The sequence below is a fragment of the Lycorma delicatula genome, chromosome 3 (assembly GCF_047948215.1).
Source record: "Lycorma delicatula isolate Av1 chromosome 3, ASM4794821v1, whole genome shotgun sequence".
NCBI lineage: Eukaryota > Metazoa > Arthropoda > Insecta > Hemiptera > Fulgoridae > Lycorma > Lycorma delicatula.
In genome coordinates, this window is record NC_134457.1 from 118,912,142 (window position 1) to 118,937,377 (window position 25,236).

At 31.5% G+C, this 25,236-nt stretch overlaps 1 protein-coding gene across 1 annotated transcript; it reads left to right on the forward strand.

The window, feature by feature from the left end:
• Positions 1-435: 435 nt before the first annotated feature.
• On the forward strand, positions 436-24,724 carry LOC142321933 (ribitol-5-phosphate transferase FKTN-like). Its single transcript, XM_075360462.1, has 6 exons — positions 436-1,050; positions 13,892-14,047; positions 19,191-19,318; positions 20,189-20,457; positions 21,449-21,713; positions 24,446-24,724. The coding sequence occupies exons 1-6, from the start codon at positions 670-672 to the stop codon at positions 24,660-24,662; spliced, it is 1,416 nt and encodes a 471-aa protein (XP_075216577.1). The 5' UTR covers positions 436-669; the 3' UTR covers positions 24,663-24,724.
• Positions 24,725-25,236: the final 512 nt, after the last annotated feature.

Consider the following 25,236-nt stretch of genomic DNA (forward strand, 5'->3'; position numbering starts at 1 on the left):
AATGAAACAATGTTTCAAGGCAGATGGGGGTGACTCTATGGTGAGTGACTGCTGCTGGATGATAAAAAGAGAAGACTTCACTGAACACAAAAGTAAAATAAGAAAAAAGAAATTAAGATAAATGTAAACATGGGAATTTTAATTGTAATTATTATTTTGTGTATTCTATTATTTAACAAATTTCTCAATATTTTAAAGGGCTATAACTAAAAATCTGAGTATAATGAAGAAACACTGATTTCATTTTAAGAATCACCATAAAAGATACATTCTAATTTACCTACTTCATCAAAGTTCAAAAAATTTTTTTTGCCCGTCTATGACAAGCAGTGAACAATTAAAATAGTCGCTCTCGATGTATCGATTTCTCCTTGTCGCGAGAGAGGTATTGGTTGGTCGATGATCATTTATGTATTTTACTTGAACGCGGTTAGGTTATGTATATATGTTTTTGTCGGTAGCCGCTGTTCCACAAAGTTGAGATTTTAATTTTTTCTATTTTATTTAGTTAAGAGTAGTCTTTATTATTCTACCTTCGCCTAGAATACATTCTACGCATGACAATAAAATAAATGTTATTGTCACTCGCTTATATAATTTTTTATGAATTGGATGATATGTTAATACGAGGGACTTGATTTATTATTATAATCCTCTGAAAAAAAAAATATGTTGAACCGAAAATTAAGATGTTATCGAATGAAATCGTCGAGATCAGCAATTGATATTTTTGTGATTAGTGGATTATTATTGTTACTTTTTCAATTGAGTACGTTTGTAATAATATTATATGTATCAGAAAATGATTTTCAGTGGTCATTGTATAATTCAGAATCAGTTTTTACTGACCCAATAGATGATCTAGATATTATAAAACAAGTATTTGCAGATTTTGGAATGTCTTTAATTATTATTGATGAATCATTTTTATCCCTTCTTGAAATTAATAAAGATTATCATCGGTCATTATCATTAGCTGAATGTGAAGTATGTAAATATTTAAAACATCAGACCCTTCATTTTGCTGTTGATAAAATTGTGGAAAAACAGGTAGGTACAGTAAATCCTTAATAGATCAGAAAAAAATTTTGCTTAAAGTACTATCAGCATGTAAATATACATTTGAATTGGTAGCCTGAATTTTGGTCTAATTCTGACCAACATTAACATCAGTTTTAAACGTAGTGTTGACATACAGTAAACTTGCACTATTAGAGTAGAGTTATTGTTTAGGACAAGTTCTTTTCCCCTTAGAAGTTAACTTTCTAGGTAACCACTTGTACAGCATCTGTTTAGAATTATCACCACCATACTGACTTAACACTTGCTGTAAGCCAGTAGTCTTAGGAAAGAAGTAGTAGTGTAAACACAATTTGGTTTATTATTCAGTTGCTCTTAAGTACAAAATTGTATTAATTTAATGTTTTTAAGCTAATTTACAACTGAATTACCCTATTATATTTTGTATTTGCTGTGTACTGATCATTGTTGTACATTATCACAGATATTTAGTATTAAAACTAAAGTAACCTGGTAATTTAAAAAATTGCAATGCCACTTTAACTCCAGATAAAGGACTTTGTATTTTTATTTAGTGATTGTAAATGATTATTTAAATTGCAACATTTGTTCTACTTCATTTCGCCAACATTTCTAACAAAAACTTGTAGATTTGCTTCATTAACTTATAGTTTTCCAGTCTGTTCAGTATCAGTGTCAGCAACCTACTCCTTTATAAATTACAATTTATAAACATCAAATTCTTCAATGGAAGGACCTCTTCAAAATAGTCTAATGATATTCATCTCTATTTATTTATAATTGTTTTTTTTAAGTTGATATCAAGAAACAACTACGATTAAATGTGAATTCTATTATGATAATAAAACTTATTGAATAATTAAATAATAGTGAAAATTTTATCTTATTGAAAGATCTCAAAAATAGCTAGTCATCTGGATTGAAAGTCCCAGTCAGTTTATATAACTTGAAATTTAACTTATATAAAATATAAATTTAATATTTATATATCACAAAATTTTATTACATACAAACTCCTCTATGTGGAACTTAAAGAAATTAATCTCAATATCCTGACTTCATAAATTGGAAAGTGTATTTCTTTACTTTACCTACCTACAAATAATTGCTTTAAAACTATAATGAAGGTTAGCTATAATCCTTATACTTCATGCTTCTATATGGCAGATAAGTAAACTAGACGAACTTCCTACCCATGCTTATACTTACGTACTTATTTGTAATTTGTACATAAATTTGATGAACAATAGATCTTGCTCATTTTATACTAAATTTAATAAACTGAATTTAAATAATTAAAGTGAAAGTTTAAAATGTAAAAGTATAAAATGGAATTTTTTATCATAATTTATTGTTGAAAATTGTTCAATCATTGCCAAAGATAATCTTAATGTATTAGCAATGTTGTAAGCATATTCCAAAGACTTCAAATATTTAATACATAGCTGCTGAGAGACAGATTGGATATAGTGTGTGGAGTATTAAGTAAGTTGCATCATGTGAGAAGAACAGTTTACATGTTGGCTTGATAAGCCAGTCCCATTTCACTTCTTATATCCTGTTGTTTAAGAAAAAAAGCTGCTGCTGTTTTGAAACAGAGAATTTTATCAAAATAATTATACGTATATTATTCTGCCTAATAGTAAGGAATGTAACTGCACATTTTTTTTGAAGTTGGAAAATATGTTTGCCCATAACTGTATCACAAGCACTCAAACAGGTTAAATACCAAAATTTCAAATTAAACTGGGAGCTTACTTTGCTTAGCATGAAAAAAGATTAATCCCTAATCATAATGAATCAGTTTATTTTAGCTTGTATCAGATTTTTTTATTTTATTTTTTTTTTATAAGTAGATTAAATCTGAATAAACAATGATGAAAAACTGGAATGCTAAACTTAAAGAGAGGGACTCAAGTTCATTCATGATCATGAACTGCAGTTGTCTTAATAGTGAAAGGTTGCAAAAAAGTCTAACCAAGATAAGATCTTAATATATGAACAGTTATTAATTAACTGACTTTCTTATCATAAATTTGGTTTAGGAGCTTATCCCATAGATGCTGTATTATTTTATAAGTGTTGTTAGATGACTAATCAAGCCAAAATCAGTGTCCTTAATATTTTTATTTAATTTCTCTGTTATACTCTTTCAAGATTGAAAAGACAGCAAGTAAGTGTTATTCAGATTAATCAGGAAACCAAAAATCTTCCATGTACCTATGTGCATTTTGAAACTAAACTGATGTGTAAGTTCTCAAATATATCTGCTCCCGCCTTATCTTGGATTATGATTATTATGCTTTTTTAAAGTCTTAGGTAACTTCTTCCTATCTCATAAATTTTGTCAGATTGAATTGGATTGAATGCAAGGGTATTAGGGGATACCCATCCACTACTAATCACAGTCTGCATATTGGTCCCTTGCTGCTGGGTTTTTCTAATTATCATTAGATTTGTAATTATGTAATGGTGGTTATATATTTATTTTTATTTTTAAGATGGATGGAGTTGGGGATTGCGATCCAGTCCTTGTAGATCAGATTTTCAATGTCATTTTTACTTGAGTTATTCTGCGAGAGATTAGCATGACATTTGCGTCATTCTCCTGGTGCGATTCTCCTTCAGCTGATGGGTCTCTAATTTTTAAATGGTGCTAAGTCTTACCTTCTGAACTTACAATCTGACTTTGAGTCGTCCAGTGATTTCAGTTGGCATTATGCACGTGCATCACCTATAAAAAATGGGGGGGGGGACAAAACACCCAATAGCGAGGCACCCGTACTGGTTTTCGTTATCCATTTTCTCTTGGTTCTGCCAATCGCAAAAGTTCATCAAGAACAGAATGAGGCTTTTCCTTACTCCCTGTAGGGTAGGATCCTCTCGGCAGATTCCTTTGAGATGCTGTTTCTTGGACACGGTAGCCCTCCCAAAGAGTCTCCATGCTTGTACCATACCACTTCCGATACGTCTTTAAACCAACATCGTTCCATAATGTAGCATCTCTGATGAACTACGGTGCTCTCCAAATGTTGTCTGCATTGCAACTTTTTGAATGACTTCCAGTTTTTCTGGAGTGTGGAGCACAACACCTCCCCATGCTGGTTAGGCGTGAGTTGGAATTGGCAGCAGGTATTTGACTTGATGACCTGGAACTATCGACTGGGCTAGTTTAAATAGTAGACCAACATGCCCGACTTTGTCGAAAGCCTTAGCTACATCCAGAAAAACGAATGCCGTTACAGCCTTCCTGTTTAGAGCGTTAACAATGTATCAGCTGATGAGTCCTCGATCCGAATTGTTCAGGCCGGATTTCTAGCCCCAGGTAATATCGAAGTCGTTCGAAAAAAACTCTCTCAAAAACTTACCACTAGAAGCAGCAAAATCGGTGTGTAGTTTTGGGGGAAAGTAAACTTTTCTCTGGTTTCGGTAAGCATACAGCCCTTACCATTTTCCAGCAAGCTGGAAAATACCCTGTGTACAGAATCAACGAAAATAGAATGGCGATGGTCTCTGTAGTAGCCAGAGATATGTTCCGGTATGTTCGAGCTTTGCTCTCTTCTATTCCCGAAGTTTTATCAGCGGTTGTGACCCTAATAGCCGCAGTTACCTCGTCGGAGACGCGGTCTATTTCGCGAGTGGCATGTCTATCCGATCGAAGTAATCGTCGAAAAAATCTCCACCCACGTTGCGTGGTCATCGGCGGGGTTCAGGGAGAACTGATACTCCAAAACATTCTTAAATACTTCCGCCCGGTCGGACTCAGAGTAGACTAAAAGGATTCTCTGTCACGCACAGGGTGGCGGTACTTATTTCCTTCGCATGGCCTTTTATTCAACCTGAACACCGAAGAGTGGTCATTGGATATCGAAGTGAGGTATTCGTGCCACGATTCCTCGCAATGCTTCCTCAGTAATAGTTTTGCCCCGGCCTAAGCGTGTCCCTTTTTATCGTCGGAAGGAGATATCGCCTACGGATGAGACGATATCTACTCCGTAGTTGGCGTTTCTCCAATATTGCATCGGAGAAATGGGTGCGAGAGTATTACGAAGTGGACAAGCCGATTTTCCCGTAGTGGTGTAAAGGAGAGCATCGCTAACAGATGACGTAACGCGGCGTACCGTGATGCTGACTTTACGGTCAACCATCAGCGTGTTCAGGAGCAGTGAATCTGTCGGCGTAAAATTGCGTTAGACGTGTCGTAGAGTCTAGAGTCTCCTCCAGTTCACTGACCGTTTGGGTATAGGGGGAGGGTCCCGTCCAACCACTTAATACTTGTCCCAATTCCAATACAACCGGTGAGTGGTCAGAGCCAAGGTCTTCGATAGTCTCTATCGCTTTCGGGGCTGGTACTGCCTTCAGAATCGTAGTGTCGAGTACGTCCGGTTTCGATTGACCATTTGTACGGATAAATGGAGCGTTCGGGGCGTATGACGTTTAGCTCACGTGCACGCGGCCGCTTGAATAGCATTTTTCCGTTAGCGTTTATGACTTTGCTATCCCACGAACTATGCTTGGAGTTGAAATCGCCCGTAAGTAAAATGGCGATCCCAGTTTTCTAGTATAACATTCAGATCGCCGCCAGATACCGCCAAATTCGGCCATTTTTGCAAGCCAAAATTAGTCGGGATACCGTGCCTTGATGCTCTACATGCATGCATGTCTGTTCCATTACTGCGAGTTTGTTATCGATCCGTGTGTGCATTATTCGCCTGTGGACAAGAATAGCGGTTTCACCGTTGGCTCGATGTCCACTTGGTATTACTCTATCGGTTCTATACGAAAATTAGTTTCTTAGGGTCAGTGTTTTGTTGTTCTTCAGCTTAATCTTTGCCAGCAGTATCACGTCTGTTTGTAGATCTTCGGCATGATCTACGTCTTGCCTGCGATCGCGCTGGCTTTCCACTGCAGCAAGCGCAAAATCACCTTAGCCATGATTGGATAGTAGGCCCAGTAGGTATTATTTCAACAACTGGACGAGGTCCTTGCGGCTCTTCACCTGTAAGAGGTGAGGTAGGACCGCCAGAATATCAGGCATTATAACCTTGAGGGACACCCGTGATAAAGCGTCGTTCCCAGTACCCTCGGGCATCGGCGCGACTTCCTGCTTTTTACTAGTGGCGCGGCTTGGGGTAGTCTAGGGCGCTTTTTCAGGCGAGCTATGTCGGCTATTTTGCCAGAGTTGCCAGCGGATGGAGATGACCCTCTTGCCTTGCTGAGTTTTTTCTTGGCCCCGTATCCTTATTTTTCTTAGTTGAGATGGGCTTTTGATTTGTTTTTTTGGGATTTATTTAGGTTTTTTGGCCTTCTTAGCCACCGATTTAGTTGGGGGTTGCTGCAGTATGGAGGGCACTTCAGTACATCCCACCGCCGTAGATTCAGCTGGCTTTGCCTCTTGCGATCAGGGAATCGCCTTCACCCCACTGACAACCTGTGCCCAGCTTTGCCCCTTTGTTCTAGCCAGCTGCACCTTTTAGTAAGGATAGCTCCTGTAGTTACCAAGGTGGGCTTCCTTGCAATTCTCACGCATGGTGTTCTCCTCCCGGGTTTTGACACATGACGCTGTGCCATGGTCCTCTCTACATTTTACACATATTAATCATATGTGGCAGTAATTCAAAGAGTCCAGATCGAAGATCTTTGTGGTTTCTGGTGATCACTTTAAAGTGATGAGGCTGGTAGGGATTTCCCTGCCATTCCTTATGATCGGTTTCCTGAGACGCTACCTCATAGCTGAAGGAAAGGAGTTCATCTCCCACCTCCTTGCAGATCACTCCAAACATGAGCCCCTGCATACAACTTTAAGCTTCCTTAAATTTAGAGAGCTGAAAGGTGTGGAATCCTTTTTGAGTGCAAATAGCTCTGCACCTCCCAGAAATCCCTTTGCTGTCGGTTTGCAGCCATATGGAAAGCTCGGTGCTTTTTTCACCAAGTATCCACATACAAGAGCTGATATTGCTCTTGCAAGTTTGTGTCACTCCTTAGGATAACCCAGCATTATGGGAGGACCTTCTCCCTGACTGTGGCCAAGGGTGTGATAGAGTTCCCTCACTAACTTTGGTTGTGGGTGCCACCTCTGGACCAACTAAAGCAGTGGCTGGTGTCACAGAAGTACCAGGTGCAGCTACCAACACCTCCTTTTTAGCCCTATTTCAGGCCACTGTGACATTATTCTGTCCTGCACTGGTAGTTTTCAGCGAGGGAGAATGGAGGTGGGTGGGAAACATGACACCATAAATTTATAAAACTAAAAAACAATTTTAAGAGTAAATTATTTCAAATTCTAAAATTAGATGATTTAAGTATTAGGACTACAAATATTACTAAATAGTATGATGTTATAAAATATTATTTATTAAATACTATATATAAGGATAGTTCTAATTTCTTAATTATTCATATAATAATATTATATTTGCAAAATTCAGATTAATATACTAATATTATTCTATGAGTGTTCCTAATAGTTAATAAGTAATAGTTAAGTAATAAAATATCACTAACTAGTCTATAATAATATTATTAAATTATTAATTTACTGTATTAATAATAATAACAATAATAAGATTACTTAATATTAATTGTATAAAGAGTACAATTAATATTAATTGTACTTTGTAAGTAGTAGTACTACTACTACTTTTTTATTATTATTATAATAAAAACAGTAATATCAATAACATATAAAAATCTTTATATTATTTTAAGTAAAAATGATAAATAGTCAAAATTACTATAATAATAATAGTTAAGAACAAAATTGAATACCTTATAAAAATTATTGAAAATTGTAAAACTTATAAAATTAAATAACATACAAAGAAAGTTAATTTGAACATGTGCACTTGACAATAATAAGATTGACAACTCTTATCTGACAGGTAACCCGGTGACATCTACCTGGTTGTTCTAGTGTTGAACTCGTCATTGCAGATCAGCTGATCTTAAAGTCGAGAGTTCTAAGATTCCAGTTCTAGTAAAACCAGTTACTTTTATACGAATTTAAATACTACATTGTGGGTACTGGTGTCCTTTGGTGGCTGGCTTTCAATTAACCACACATGTCAGGAATGGTTGCCTTGACATTAGATTTCACAAGACTACACTTGATTTACATTCAAACATGTCATCCTCATTCATCCTCTGAAGTAATAACTTATGGTGGTTCCGGAGGTTAAAACAGAAAAATAAAGATGAACAATAGATGATAGGCGGCAGGTACTGTTGTTCAGTTTGTCAAGGTAGTTGGGTGTCCCTCCCAATATAGCAGGGCAGCTGTGAATGGCTGTCATTCTTGTCAGCTGGTATAGAAGCCGAGCTGCAGATCTGATATCACACTAAGGGGAGTACTAGCACACAGCCTCAGTGCACAAGAGCTTGACTAAGAATCCTAGATTTTATGTATTAAATCTTAGCCTGCTTTGCTTCTGCTTCCATTAACCTTTGTGGTTCCAAATGAATCACAAACAAGGCCTCTTAACAAGTGGCATTTCCATGCAAATTGATTTTGTAGCTGTGATGCAATTTTTGCACTATCTTGTTTTCCTCTCTTTATTCTATCGTTGTATAAAAAGGTTTAAAAAGTATGTATAATATTCCATCTGCTGTTTTGGTAGAAATAAAGTTTTTTTCATTGCAATATGTTATTTTTTGGAAAATATGGAGAGGTTTGATTTTATAAAACTCCTAAATTTTAATTGAGCATTATATTTACTTCTTACACACGCGTATTTATCTTACTTTGATAATAATTGAAACATTTTAAAGCTCATAAAAGGTACTGAAATTTTTTTTTCAAAATTAATGGTTCCATGGTAGAGTAGTAGTTCTGTTTGTTCTTCGTCTAATTCCAGTCAAGCTTGGCATTTTCAATTGGTATAATTTCTCTCTTTAATGCTGTATTGAACATTAGCCTGTACTTATTTGGCTAAGAGGAAGTAAATAGATTGTGATGGCCATTTCTAAAAATATTTACCATTGAAAAGTCTACAAATTGTTTCACTTTTACATTTCCTTGCATAATGGAATCATATTTAGAACAGGTAGGTGATAGCTTTTATTTTTATGTGTACTTACTTACATATTCTATTTTATTTTGGAGTTATAAGATATACTTTATATGCTTGCACATGTGTGTGAATTGTGACTTACAATATGAAAGTAAAAAGTTGTAAATTACGTCATAAATAATCGAACATTAACATCTCATTTTTTGTAGCAGTTCTTAGAATTTAGTATTTATAAAGTTCAATATAACCATTGTATAATTTTTGTATCTGAATAGAAGTACATTTAAAAAAAGCTAGTTTATTTAAAAATAGAACAGTGTAAAAATTCAATTTTTTAACCTCAAATTAATTAATATACATTCTAATAAGTACAAATGAAAAGAAGTACCGTATAGTTAAAGTTACTGTGCGGGGCCTGTTTGCCAGAAATGCCAATAGCTTAAAAAATTCAATAATTCTGATCCTTTTCAACATTTCTTAAAATAAGGTCATTTCTTTATGCTATTCGTCAATAATAATCTCTCGCTTCGTCCCAAGTGAATGGAAATTCTATGTATTCACCTATTAGCTCTTTCTTCAATCTCCTAAACCAGTTTTCTGTCTGTAGTTCTAATATTAATGATTTCAGCACCAAGGTGTTGATTCTAATAATTGTGTATTAGAAGATTAGATGTATTATTTTTGTAGTTATAAACATTTATTTTTTTCTTTTGTTGTAGTATAATTACTAATTTATATTCAAGTACCAACCTGAACAATGTACTATATAAAAATGAATCCTTTCCAGAACTGAAAATTAATAAAATTTATAAAATAACATTTTTGCTTCATTTTTTGTGTATTTTTTTCCTTATAGGAAGATAAATTCTAATTGTTGTTTAGGAGATTTTTGTAGTAAAATTTGGATAATTACAAGATAATAAGCCACTATAAAACATTGTGTTCTTACAGAATCGCTTAGCTAAACTTGATTTGTAAACCTTGGAATTTGAGTAGCATTTGAAATCAAAATAAAATTATGCATTCATTACAAGCAGATTTGTTATAAACATATGAGTGTATGTAAAAATGTTGAATTGTATGGTTTATTTGTTTGGTTAATTGTTTGTTTATATAACCTACTATTTATTTCTTTATTTATTAACGATTGCAACTACAAGCCAAAGCCCAGTTACAGTCATATTACTTTTCTTTTGGGATGAGAGATGAATCTCTTAGTGTACAAAAAATACCAACCCTGATCAAAATTTAGACCTTAAAATAAAAGGCAGAGAATATCATTCTGAGATAGAGGCCAACACAGTGTTAGCCTCCTAAATTAGTAATATGATATAATACATTTTTCTGTAAATAATAAAATACTTGTATTTATTTTAAACAGCAGTAAATATTTTCTCCCGATCTTCAGACTTTGAAGATAAATTCTGTAAATTAGTTTCTTAATTTATAATAGAACATGAATTTTTTTAATATAAAATAAATGATATGTATTATATTCTGTTTAATAATTCTGGTTTATTAGCTTTTTTGTTGCAGTATTTGAACAAATATACCTTTATCTAAACATGAGACTGATAAACAGAATATATATGACAAAAAATGTAGGAAACAAAGAATTAATAGTAAATAAATCTATTAATTTTGTGGTTATTTACAGATTTAAATGGTTATTGTTATTGTTTTACATGAATCACTATCTCCTATGTGAAAAACTGAAATAAGTTTATGTATTAAAAGATCTAGATCTGTTGGGTGAAGCATAATATTTTTTAGCTGATTTTGATTATTTTTTTCTTTTTATAATTTAAAACATAATAAAAAGAGAGGTTAACAAAATAGTCCTATATAAAAATAAAATGTGCGTTTATTCACAGACAAATGCAAGCTATTATATAATGATAGGGATTCTATGTTCAAGATGAAAAATGTAAAATCTGACCAAAATTGAAACTCTGAGTAGTATTATTATTATTATTATTATTATTATTGTATTTGTATGGAATATTAAATGTTTTATTTATTTTTAGCATACAAATCATTAGTACTTGTTGAGTAATAAAACTAAAATACAGTCTATTGAGTAAGAGTAGTGGATCAGTTCAGATTCATCATGAACTGCTTTAATGCAATATAAATAAATGGTACTGGATTTGTGCCAATAAATGGCACAATCAGTTACTTGACTTGTGAGGCAGTATCTGTTACATTTACACGGATTTGAATACTAGATCGTGGATACCGGTGTTCTTTGGTGGTTGGGTTTCAATTAACCATACATCTCGGGAATGGTCGAGCCAAGACTGTACAAGACTACACTTCATTTACCCTCTTACATATCATCCTCATTCATCCTCTGAAGTAATATTTGAAAGGTAATTACCAGAGACTAAACAGGAAAAAAAGAAGAGTATCTGTTATATCACATTATTAAATGTTTTTGAATAATCTGAATGAGATACAAATTACTGCTGATTATGACATGTTGTTTCTATGAATAATAACTAACTTATGCCAAGATTATTAGGAAAAGTAAGGAGTGAGATGGTTTCTTATTATCTTCTTCACTGGTCAGATAATGTTTTTATGTCATTGTGCCAAGTCCACTGAAGTGAAGGTAGTATTCAGCTGTTCACTTAATTCATTGCAGAGACTAACCATATATAAGTAATCATTAATCTCAGAGAAATAATTCTGAAAGGTGCCTTGTGGTTCTTTACATGTGTACAACCATAAGAAACAATGGGATAGGTAGCATAAACAATCTCATTCCTTACTGTGAGGCATAATAATATTGAAATAAAAATATTTTTTGCTACCATATAATTAAAAATATATTTGAAGGTACAATATATTTACAATAGAATTTACAATATATTTGAAGGTAATATTGTTCTCTATATATTCTTATTGTATATTTTGTTATATATGTTGTATTCAATGTAAAGGGGTATAGTAAACAGTTTGAGAGATCTGTGTTTATATCTTTTTGTGACTTAAAGGAGTTACCAGAATAAAGGTAGGATATTAACTTATGTATCTTTTAATAAATATTTTTATTAAATATTTATTTATATTTTAATAAATATTTTTTCACTCACACTCTAAAGAACTAAGTAGCATATACAGGCAATGCAACCAATCTTGACATTGGTGTCATGGCAGCGACAGCTGCAATTAGAATCATTCGACTAACCTTTTAGCATAAAATTTGCATAAAAGATGTAATGTGGTGTTAGTATTGGATTGCAGAAAACTATTTTTTGAAATTTTAATTACTTCGATGTATAGCTAATATTCCAATGAGCATTATTACATTTTTAAATTTAATTTGATTTAATTAGATTTGTGTAGGCCTATGCATAAAATGATATAACATGCATATCAAAATGTATTACCTTGAGTGAGTACTGGTGTTCCAGTTTATTTTCAAACAGATATTCAAAAGTTAATGCAAGATTAAATACACTGAATAATGGAATCTGAGATTACAGCAAAACCTAATTATTTTTAAATGTTAGAAAAAAATTAAACGATTTTAATTAAAGATGGTAAATGCCATTCACTTAGCAAGAAATATTAGAATTTCCGAGTTTACTGTCATCAGAACCATCATTGTAATCATCACTGTCACTTTCACTAACTTCTTGTAAAGAAATAAACGATTCCATGTATTGTCAGTAATGTGTTCTTGTCGCATATATTGATTGATTGACCTTCTGTTTCCTAAACTTTATCACTATATAGCTTCCAATTTCTTTCATTCATGCAGTCCTTTTTTATTTTCACGTAGCCTTGGAACATTTTTGACATCAAAAGTTATGTTATGGCTTGCTACCAATCCTTTAACTTCTGACCAATCGATCTCGATAGAATTTAAATCTGGGTGGTGTGAAGGTAGTCGGAAAAAAATGTGCACTGATGCACGAGTCACCAAATTTTCAAAAATTTGGAAATGCTTTTAAAATGTAATGCTCGTATAATATTAAAAATTTGGTACTTATTTATTAGCCCGTTGACCATAACCAGAATGATCCTGTAACTTTGAAATATTTTCAAAGCTACTAGATTATTAATATATTTTACATATTAAAAATATAAGTATTATTGCTTATAATTATAGATAAAAATTAACCAAACCTAACTTACGCTTGCTTCGCTAACTAATCTTGACTATTTAACAGTAATTTTTTGATTATTTAAATAATAAATAGTTGCAATAATTACTGAATTTATTATTTAAATACTCAAAACATTACTGCGTTAATTAGTCAAGGTTAGCGAGTGTAGATTAAGTTTGGTTTATTATTTCTTTATTTTGTTGAGCATCTTGGCTTCAGAAATTAAAATTTAAAAAAATTTACATATAATCAAACAAGTAATTTTACATTTAATAATTATTTTTTTTTAATAGACAACATTAAAATTTATTATGATACATCCTTTTTTTTAGTATGACAATGAAGAGATAAAAGGTACAAATAGAGCTTAAAATGATTGAACTGAAAAAATGAATTACATAATTTGACTGGGTAGCTGGTAATGCAATTCATTGCCGGCTTTTTAAATTTGGCAGTTGATAATTTACTTAAATAAATAATGTACTCCTACAAAGAACATTATTATTATTATTATTTTAGTTGTGTTTTAAGTGTGAACAAATGTTGTAAGGGAATCAACTTTTCTTTTAATTTTACCAAGACCTAAATTTTTGTTCTAACCCATCATAGAAAATCTCTAAAACTTTAGTTAAAAAAATAAGCATTTTAGTAGTAAAAGAAAAAAATATTTGAATGTTATTTTTTAAAAAATTGTTCTTATTCAAAATTCTTATAAATTTGCAGGTTTTAGATGGATTTCGTAGTTTGAGATTTTATGTTACTGAATTTAGAAATATTAAACCTGAAATAGTTAACACTGATTTAAATGAAGGTATTACTATAGGATATTTATTGAAACGTTACTCTTCATTTTTTATTGTGGTTTTGCACAGGAGAGAGGTATGTTAGTGTACTTTTTTTTTAAATATATATATTTAAAACTCAAAGTTTTATTTTTAATTTTTATTTAATAACATTATTAGGATCTAAAGTAAACTTTGTTGAGTAATTTACTATTTATATTTAGTACCTACATATTTTGTCTTTATTTTATAATGAGTGCACTTGTACTGTTATCTCCTTGGATAACTAGCCAGAAATTAAATTATTGCTCATGGAGATGTTATTTTGACAGAGTAAGATCACTCTAGCTAAATTCAAATAGCTTTAAAATCAGTGAAATTATATTCACAAAATTATTTGGTGTCATAATTTATTAAAATCTTACCCAAACTAAACATATTGAACACTTTCAAAAGGACTTCAAAAATTGCATTTAAAGTTAAATATAGTGCTGTCAATTTTATCATAACTGAATACCAGTTCTACACTACAATTTTTCATGTCAATTAAGTGTTGGTCATTGTTTAACGAAATATCTCCTTTGCTTGGAAAAGATTGTTCTCATTGTACAACAATATTTAGGCCATACCAAGAGTTTGAAAGAGGATATTTTGGTCTTGAGGACACTCCAAGGTCAGTTTAACTGTTTTTGTCTGTGACTGAGGAAAACATGCTGCAGTATAAAAAATGCTTGAGAGAGCCAGGCATGTGAACCACCTCCAAATAGAAGTGTCCTTGGGCATTAATGCACCAGCAGTTCGTGCTATTTTGCAACATTACCTTCAGTTAGAAAGCTTTTTACCCTTTGAGTTCCACATAATTTGACCAACAATCAGATGACACATCATGTTTCATAGTACCATGAAATGCTGCTGAAAAATTTTGAAAATGGAAAATCTCTTTATGTGAACAATTTTGTGACAGGTGAAAAAACTTGACTATATTATTATGATATTTTGACTAAGGCTCAGAACAAAGTGTGGGAATTTGAAGATGAGGAGATCTCTGTGGCTGTTCAAAAATCCAGACCAGTGAAGAAGAGAATGGTGGCCATATTTTTTAGTGATAGGAGTTTTAGAACAAGTTGTGATGAAAACTCAGAAGACAGTTACAGAGAAAGATACTGTGCCCGAACTCAAGGATGGACAAATGACTTCTTAAACATGATAATCTGCAAAGTTTTCTCCAAGTATTTGGCCAGCACTGGAATAAAACTATTAGAGCACCTCCCCACAGCCCTGACCTAGCTCCATGTGACTTCGCATTGTTCCCCCAGGTGAAGAAGAAACTGAAAGGGAGGTATTTTACAACTAATGATGACTTTCTAAGGGCTTAAAATGATGAGTGTGCCCAGATCTCCACTGAAAACTGTATAATGTGTGATTGGTTTGCTTGGCATTTCTCCCACCACCACCCCATTCGGTCACCCTAAAGCATAAGATCGAAAGTCTGTGCCACAAACAGCTACTGAGCCTCGAAACAGTTTAGCAACCAGTCGCTTAAATAGCTCCTAGAGCTTACCTAATAGTGTGAGCGGACTATGCGTGGTGCCATACACCACCGGCTTATGTGTCCCAACCGCTCACTTGTCATATATTTACTAAAGTAGGTAGGCACACCCCGTCAACTACTAAAAATATATATGACATCATAAATTGAAATTCACTTCGTCTAGACAGCAATTTGCTGCCATGCCTAGGTTTCTGAATGGCAGCCAGTACCTGTCCACCATATTAAAGCACTTGGAGCCTTAATTGGCTGGTGGTCAGCCATATATCTCTAGATTAGCTTCCCACAGCAGTGTGGTAGAAGTCTTTCCCTTAAGTAAATTATTGATGTTGGTTGAACAAAGCAACCGCACCAAGGAATTCCCACACGGTCCAACAATGCAGCTCTTGCCACATTGACTCGCCGCTTGTGAGTGGCCAATTTTTCCCTTGACCTCTAAGTTCCAGGATGGCCCAGTCTCTGCCCCCCCACCTCCAATAGCAGGGCAGTCAAACATCAGGTGTTCACTTGACTGAACCTCCCCGCAGATGCCAGCTCATCAGCTGCCAGGTGTAACAGAAACAGACATTGGTTCAAAAACAAGGTTGGTGAGCACCTGGGCACATGTTGCCCTTAAAAACAAACTCTAGGCATACCATCCCCCATATCCCATATAAACTCGTATAGGGATCTTTGCTTTGTCGTGGTGTCCCATTTCAGCTGCTATGCTTCCATCACAAGGCTCTGCAGCCTCTTCCGCCACCAGGAGATGGGCAACTGAATGAAATTTAGATCCAGTGCATTGTGATCACTGTTCCATTCCGGTACTGGCCCGGCCCGAAACCGCATTTCAAATACCTCAGCCTCCCAGCCTCTTCGCAACTTCCACATGGCTGCTCAAACTTTCACCACTAAATTGATTGGGAGAGCCTTTCCCAGTACCGTGGTAGCCTCGTAAGAGGTTATTTTAAAAACACCAGTACATAAAATTAAGGCTCTGCGCTGGGCACTCCTTAAATTTTGAACAAGTGCTCTATTCATATCCAACTTGTGCCCAAATGGACACTGCGTAAGAGGTCATGCTACCGAAGACACTTTGGTACACTATGTACATTTGACAACCAGACAACCCATAGTTTGTACATCACTGAGACAGCGTTTGCTGCTACTTGCCTGTTGTGGTTGCTAAACAGCAACTTCTCATCAAACAAAACACCTAGGTACTTATGAACTCTCACTCGGCTGATTATACAGCCTTTATACTTAAAGTATAATGTGTGATGGAAATTATTTTGAAAAAATATAAAAAATAAAGACATATTGCAAAACTTTGCTAAAGCCCCCTTGTATACTTAGAATTCACTTGAGCAGTAAATATTTAAGGAAGATATTTTTGTATATTCATATTCTATCTTGAAATTGACAAAAAAAATTTAAATTTTTAATAATGTAACCTATGCGAGTTAGATATGTTTATAATAACATAAATATTTAAAATCTTTATTACATTGACTCATGTTATTTGTTTAAAATGTAATATATTTTTAGTGAAAGAATTTGTGATTGTACCTTTGAAAAAATGTTTATTCAATAAGAAATAAGAATCTACCATCAAGGAACTCTTCTATAATTTTTCACTGCTTTTGTGAATTCATTAATGTATCAATAATAATACATAACAAAAATACAGTATACAGAGTGTCTAAATTAGTTTGGTAGCAGCTTCATATTATAAAACTATTGTATAATGTTAGAACTAATCATAGATGGGAATCACACCTATTGCTGGTGTAAAAAGAAGAACCAAAGTTATGTTTTTTTTACGTTCACATTTTGTTTATTTGTTCTGTAAGATTCAAATATTTGTTTATCTTTTCTTTATGTTTCTTTGCTTAGTTATTGCTCACTGGAATAGAGTTGCCTATAAGGAATTCTCTGCTCTAATTTCATTAGTATTAAATTTGACCTTTTGAATAACACTGCTTTATATCAATACAAGTTTGTATTGATGTTTTCAACACCAAATACTGGTTTATATGTATTTCAACAGAAATACATATGTATTGATATTTGTAACAGACCATGTTAACTACCATGTTATGGTGTATAATTTTGCCATCTTTTTACCATATCATGATTAACAAGATAAAGGTGCTGGAATTCTACAGCCTGTAATTACATGATTCATTATTTCACTATTTGGATCACATGTTCTACACTTGTTTGATTGTAGATTTTCATTTACAATGTATTTTGTATAATTGCATGTAGAAAGCAATCAGTTCTACATAACCTCTGCTAACCACCACTCATGCTTGAAACCAGACATCAAAATCTCTTTCTTTCAGTTGATTGTATGATTGCTGTGAACTGCTTTGTTGGATGAGGTGTTAGCAGCTTAGCCTAATGAATGAAGAGTAGAAGGGTAGGCATTCCTCTTATATAATTTTGTAAGAGAATTATCAGTATTAATAACTGTCATTTAGAGACTCATTCCTTCATATTTCCAATAAAAGTGTTTTTTTATTCTGATTACTATGTTGTTATAGATGAGATAAGGTAACAGGTCCTTTTCACCTCTTTTTTCTTAGGATTTTAGAAACATTCCACTACTCATTTAGGTTCAGACTTATTGAAGGTAAATAATGTACTTTCTGAGCTAAGATTTTTTGGTCTGTAATACACTGTTTTGTAATACCAAATGAGTATGTGATAACTGGGATAATATACAAGTTAATTGCTTGGTAAAGATTAGTTTGATTATATGTTCTTCCTTGAAGAAATTTTACAAGTTCTTTGTATACTTAAACTGTCTTTGTGGAATAGCCTTACTATCAAAAGTTTTTTCAATTGGGTTTTCTGATTTAGTTACAAAAACCATTCTCTCTACACCATTGTCTTATCCATTTGTCTCCATCTGTCTATTCTCACAACTCATAAATCTATTGTCATGCTGTCAGCATTATATATCTTCAGAACATAAACCAAGGAAAACTGGGTTCCCAATGATAGCTATAACGATTTTTTGGTGTGATGGTGAATAGAGGAAAATTTCTTGTGTCTGTAGCACTGTATTGTGTCAGTATCCAGGAAATTTCCAGTTTTTATTATGTATTATCAGTCAGCTCGGATAACTTATGTTTTTAAATAATTCCCCTTCACATTTTATTGTTTTAATCGCCAAACCTTTTAAATATACCAACTCGGATTTTTCCACATATGCACCAATATTGACATGCCTTCTCTGGTTTCAGATGTTTTGGTTCCTTCATTGTTAAAGATAATTGTAAAAACTAATCACTTCTGAACAGTGTGTTATCCTGTCTCTTCTGTAGCTTTTCTTGTAATCTTACATCACTATCTGCTTTAAATTGACATACTACATTTGGAGTTGTATTTCCTTACCCTCTTAAATATCCTCACAATATTATTTCATTTTTCTTGATCCATTTCCTTTGTTGTATTGTAAAACTTGATTAATGATTAATGATAGTCAAATTTCATTTTCATTTTCTTTTGCTATTTATTAATTTATTTTTATCCTTCTTTCATTTTAAATTTAGACACGTTAATTATTATTACCGTAATTAACTATTTTATAATCACCTCCTTAGCAATTAAACTTTTGTTTACATCATTAGATAATTACTATCAATTTTAATGATTAATATTATTGGAATTTTTTTAGTATGTAATCATGTAATGTCTGTAGGATAATGTTTGGTGGTTTGGTAACATCAAAAGCGATACCAGATGCAAAGAGAAACTTTCTGTTGCGGGACTTTCTTTTGCATCTGTTAACCACATTCCATCAGCAAAACATGAAGGAATGTTGAATAAGTAAGTATAAATAGTAACTGGATTATTTTTTACTTCATATAGTTTCTTTGATAGTCTACTTTTTTACTGTCTAATATAACTTATTCATCTGGAAAGTTAGACAAGTTTAATTGGTATAATCAAATTTCAAGATTAAAACACATTTTGAAATTTCAGCAATGCATTAAACGATCAGTTCAAATTTTAATTTATTTCTCCATATAGTTAAGAAGGAACTATGGTATTAATTAGATCAGACAATAATGTTTCAACTATTTTATAATTAATCTTCATCATTATCTTAGTGATTAAACTTTTGGTTAAATCATTAGATAATTAATAGCATCAACTTTAATGATTCAAATAAATATCTTTTTTTTGCTCATTATATTTTTTCAGACTTTTTTTAAGGATTAATATGATGCTATGTTTTAGTATGCAATCATGTAATGTCTCTAAGATAATGTTTGCCTAATTTTGTTTTATTTAATGAATTTCTTATCTTCATTTCCTTTAATTGTGTTTTATGCATAGCTATATTTGGTTCTGTTAATGCTTAATATATATCTGTAAGAATTAATTATTGGCTAGTTTTCATTAAAACTATATATATATATATATATATATATATATATATATATATATATATATATATATTACTGTATTAAACAAGCATACTCGTAATTCATTATTTTACAAATATCATAATACAAACTCCAAAAGCCTAAATGTTTGTGATTTGTGTTTTTAGTTAATTAATTAATAAAAAATACATAATAAATCATGTACATTTTGCACCAATAGGAATATATTATAATATTAGTCTAAATAATTTTCAGCCAGTTTTTTATCACTATTTGTTTACTTTTCAATAAAAATTCTGCCCTCTAGATTTGAGACTGTCGGAAAGGAATTATCTGGGACACATTTAGATTTTCTTTTCCCAAAAAATGTATCCAAATTTCTAATGGAAAGCCGTTCATCGAAGTTCAAGGAATGTGATTGGAAACTGGCAAAGAAGTTTGAAAAACAACATGGTCGCCGTCAAAGTGCCTCTGCTCTAAGATTTCGACATCGAGCTTGGAAACTATTAGCGAAAGCAAAATCTGTTTTTGAACTGATTGGGATAGAATTTTGGCTTAATAGTGGAACTTTACTTGGTAATTATTTTATTCTTTTTGTCGTATTTGACTGGTTAAGGATGTTTTTTGGCACCAAATTATCATAAAGTAAGATTTAACAAAAGTTTTACTAAATGCAAAGGTTTTATTGCAACATAATGATTGTGTGCAAAAAAACTTCTCTTGAAATCCATTTTCTGGTTATTGAAGTATATGCTGATATAATTAATAATAAGTAAAAGATAAATAAATAAATCTTTTATTCTGATCAGTACATAACAATGCATTATATAGATCATGTTAGAAATGCATAGATGTCAGGAATGCTAATCCTTGGATAAAAAAAAATAGGAAAATGTTTTAGCATTTGCCTGGAGGGATCAAGGGAAACCACAATAAAACAATAATCATTACATCATAAAAAACTTTACTATTTATTATAAAATAAATAGATGTAATTTCATTGATTTGAATTGATGAAGTAATAATGAATTTTTTAACATTAGTATGTGCCAGGTTTGAGGGAGAGTCGATCAAACAACCGTAATGATATGTATTGCAGTCAGTTGTGTCTTGGATGAATTAGGACAAATTTTCAATGAAAATTATCAAAATTATAACAGTAGCGATTATTTACTGTTACCTTTAAATAATACATTTTTTTGTGATTTGCTATGATTAGTGATGAAGGCTATATAAAATTATAAACTAAACCAGTTTTAGAATTGTTTTTTTTTTTTTTTTTTACCAATGACAACCACAGCAGTGATTAACACTTTTTTAACCTAAGTAAAAATCTCCGTAAAGTTTAATGGTTCTGTTCATCTTTAAAGATTAGCCATTTTATCATTTCTTTATTACTGGATTTCTGTTTATTATCAGTAGCCTACTAGGTGATTTAAATGATTAATATGAAAGTAATTTATATGGTTTTCACCTAACAGCTGTTTGAGATTATGTTTTTGAAAAACAAAAACTTAATCTCAATTTCTCTGTGTTTTTTTCTGTTAGTAGTATAATTTGTTTTTAGGTTATGTTAGAGAATGTGGAATAATATCTTATAGCAAGGATGTTGATATTGGTGTTATGGCCGAATCGTATACTGAAACTCTACATAGTTCAATGACTTTACATGGATTTCATCTTTTAATTCAGCTTGGAAAACCACAAGATTCTTTTGAATTATCATTCACAGATAAGTCTGGTATAAAATTAGATATATTCTTCTTTTATAAAAATCCAAATGGTTCATTTTGGAATGGAGGCACTCAGGTTAAATCAGGAAGAAAATTCAAGTAAGTTTAGCGACCTAATGTTATTAAGTATTGGCTCTATCTAGAAACCTGTAGAATATTTAAACTTTTAGAAACTTATAGTCTTTAAAACCAGCTAAGTTTTTTTTTTTCATTAAACAAAAGAGATAACTATTGTCTCTATCAAGAAATTAGAATTTTCAGACATGCCAAATTTTACTAAAGCAACATATTAAACAAACACGCACACATTACATTCATTATATTATCTTATAAATACTCAGCAGGTGATGTATACTTTTTAACATGTGCCATTAAGGATAATAGGATAGGCTGGAGAATACTCCATTTAAGATAATTATCACTAAAAGGCCATAGTATGAAAACTAGTCATGTAATAATTTTTTCGATAAAGTTTTGGTTTTTATACTTATTCTGCCTTGTACATCAGTCTTCTCAATGTGTTTGAAATTAATAGTTGGTAAACAATTGATTAAACAAGAGAGATTAGTTAACATTTTGTTTTTTTTAAATAATTCATTCATTTTATAATGTAAAGATAATTTATCTTATTTATCTTTAATATTATATTGTCACTCATGCAACAGACTTAGTTAACAAATTTGACAGACTATTTTTATTAGAACAAATTTAGTCCTTATACTATTATTTTTAATTAGTGAATTTTAATATTTTTGACATTGATATTTTCAATATTTTCTCATTGAATTTCTTAAATTAAATATTTTACTATAATGTGCTTTTCCTTTAAATCCTTTGACTAGTATGGTTATTAGTGACTAAAAAATGGCAGTTGCAATTACATTTTTCAAAAAGTAGAACTCCATGTGTTAGAATAAAAGTAAACCTTTTTTGGTCAAACTATAGGGCATCATTATAAAATTCCAGCCAGCTTCAATTTATGATTTTTTTTAATATTAATTACATTATATACATATTTTTTATATTAATTAAATATATATTACTATATATTTAATTAAAGCATTCTTTTGCAGTGAAGAGAGTTTTTTTATAATGCCATAAAATGAAAAATATATTACAACTATAAAATTTAAGTAAATTATGTAGCATTGGTAAAAAGCTACATAATTTGGGTAAATCTAAGCTTAATCAGTATTGTTGTTAGTATTGTTAACTTTTCACACAAAATTTCTTCACGTGTAATCTTAACACAAAGTGATCACTAGTAGAAAGGATCAAAGTACTGTTCTTACTTCTCATATGTACTTAATTATTTATTCCTGGAATCTGTTGAAGTGTATTAAATCAGTTTGAGATTTTCATGAATTTGCACAAATTTTCCAACTGTATCATTTAAGTATAGTTTGTATACATTTTATCTTTTGTCTGGAGAAGTTCAACCAATTTAATTATGGAACCTGTCCCTGTGTGTTGTAAATAAATTTGCTATCATTATTGTTATTCAGCCAAAGATTATGTCTGTGTAGTACACAAATGGTAATTGTAAATAAATCGCCAGAGTAATTGAATAGAATAAGTGAGAGACACATTTTAATCTTAGATCATCTTCAGTTTTGTTTTAATTGTAAATTACTATATTGTTAATGCAGTAGTAATATTTAAACTGAACATAGTCAAATTTTATAGTTCCATGATTAGAATGTAAAGCAAGTACTAGACTTATAATATATACAGTATACTGGCAGTATAGTTTAAAAATTTGCAAAATATTGAAGATTATAAAGTCTATTCATACAATGTGTGATTGGTCATTAACTTATATTTGAATTAAAATTTTTAAACACATTAGACGAAATTTAACATTTAATGATGGAGAGAAATTTTTTTGTGTTATAGAAACTAAGAGGAAGGTCACAGAGTGTGAACAAAAGTAAGAGAGAGAAAAACAGGTTTTGAATTAGACTATTTTTTAATTAATTGTACGCTATAAATTGGTACTATTTTATTTTCAGCTTATTCTAGTTTATTAAAGGTATTATTTTACTTTCTGTATTGTAGTGTTTAAGTATTGAACTGAATGGAAATGGTTCTGCAGTGAAACACATTGGCAGTAGAAACAATGAATCTTCAAAATAATTACTTGTGGCATAAAATTCATTAGTGTTACTATTGTTTGTCAGTACCTCACAATTATTAACTTGCCTGTTTCCATAATAACACTGCCTGTTAACATTGGAGTCTCAGTTATATCCTGGTTACAGCCTCACGCTCATTTTGGAAAATTGAAATTTATAGATATATGCTAAACATTTCAGTGGGTTTTATTTTCTTTGGGTTGTTCAATTTTTGTACTTAGTGCAAATCTGGCATAAATGAAACTGGTTTGAATTGTTATCACAAGGTTCTCACTGTTGACAAGTTATTAACCATCAAAACATTAACACTGGGTCCTTTTCTGGCCCAAAATCAGCCAAATCATTACTTAAGTGAATAAATGGTTATAGTAGATGTTTGCTACATTTGAAAGTAACTAAATATTTATTATTACATTTAAGTAAATTTTAAGGTAAGGTAGACTAATTTTAAAGGTGGTGACTATTTTAAGTATATATGTATATATTTTCTGTTTTCATTAAAATCACATACACTATAATGATGGAACTAGCTTTTTTGAACATCATAAATCTGTTTTCATGTAAACACTTTTAACTGTTATCATATCAAACACTGTTCTTTTTAGAGTACCAAGATGACTGGTTAAATCAGGTTATTGAAAATAAATTTTTTTTTTATGTCGGAAGGTAATAAATAATATATTTTTTTTATTTCAGATACACATTTCCTCCATTTGAATTATGTTGGACTATTTTCCAAGGTTTAAAGGTTCGCATTCCTTGCAATACTGAACAGTATATTGAAGCTAACTATGGTCCTGATTGGTTTACACCAGTTACAGAATGGGATTGGAAAACTAGTCCATTTAATGTACAACCTAATGGTCAGTGGCCGGAAGAAGAATGGCCTCAAGTAATTCAAGTGTACCAATAAAATGTTTTTAATAGTTAAGGTAGAATTTTTCAACTGATTTTTTAAAATTGCTATTTTTTATACTTTTCCTTATTTTTTATTTATCTTATTCATTAATGAAATCTTATTTATTTATTTACAAATCTGTCTTGTTACTGATGAGAAAGCCTTTGCGTGACCAATAGTTGAACAATGTAGATGTTATAATTATGTGTAGGTATTTGCTGAGGTAAGATAGTAATTCTTTTAGTAGTTGAATGCTCTAGAGATTTCATGCTTGATATGACCTGAAAAAATTAATTTCCACCTTTTGTTAGGCTGTAATAAATGGCATGAATGAAACATATGGAAAACTACCAACTGTATTTTCTTCATTACTGTTTTTTATTTTATTTTATTTTATGTATTATGTAATCCAATATGATTGCAGACTCTTGGATAAAATTTTCAGAGAAGAAACTCTGATTAGGTTTTTAATGAGGACTAGTAGTTAGGAGGAACTCATACTTTAAATTGCACTGTGGCATATTAGAAATTTAAATAAAATTGTTAGGTTGGATATTTAAAATGAGAAATGGCTAGATTACAATTAAAT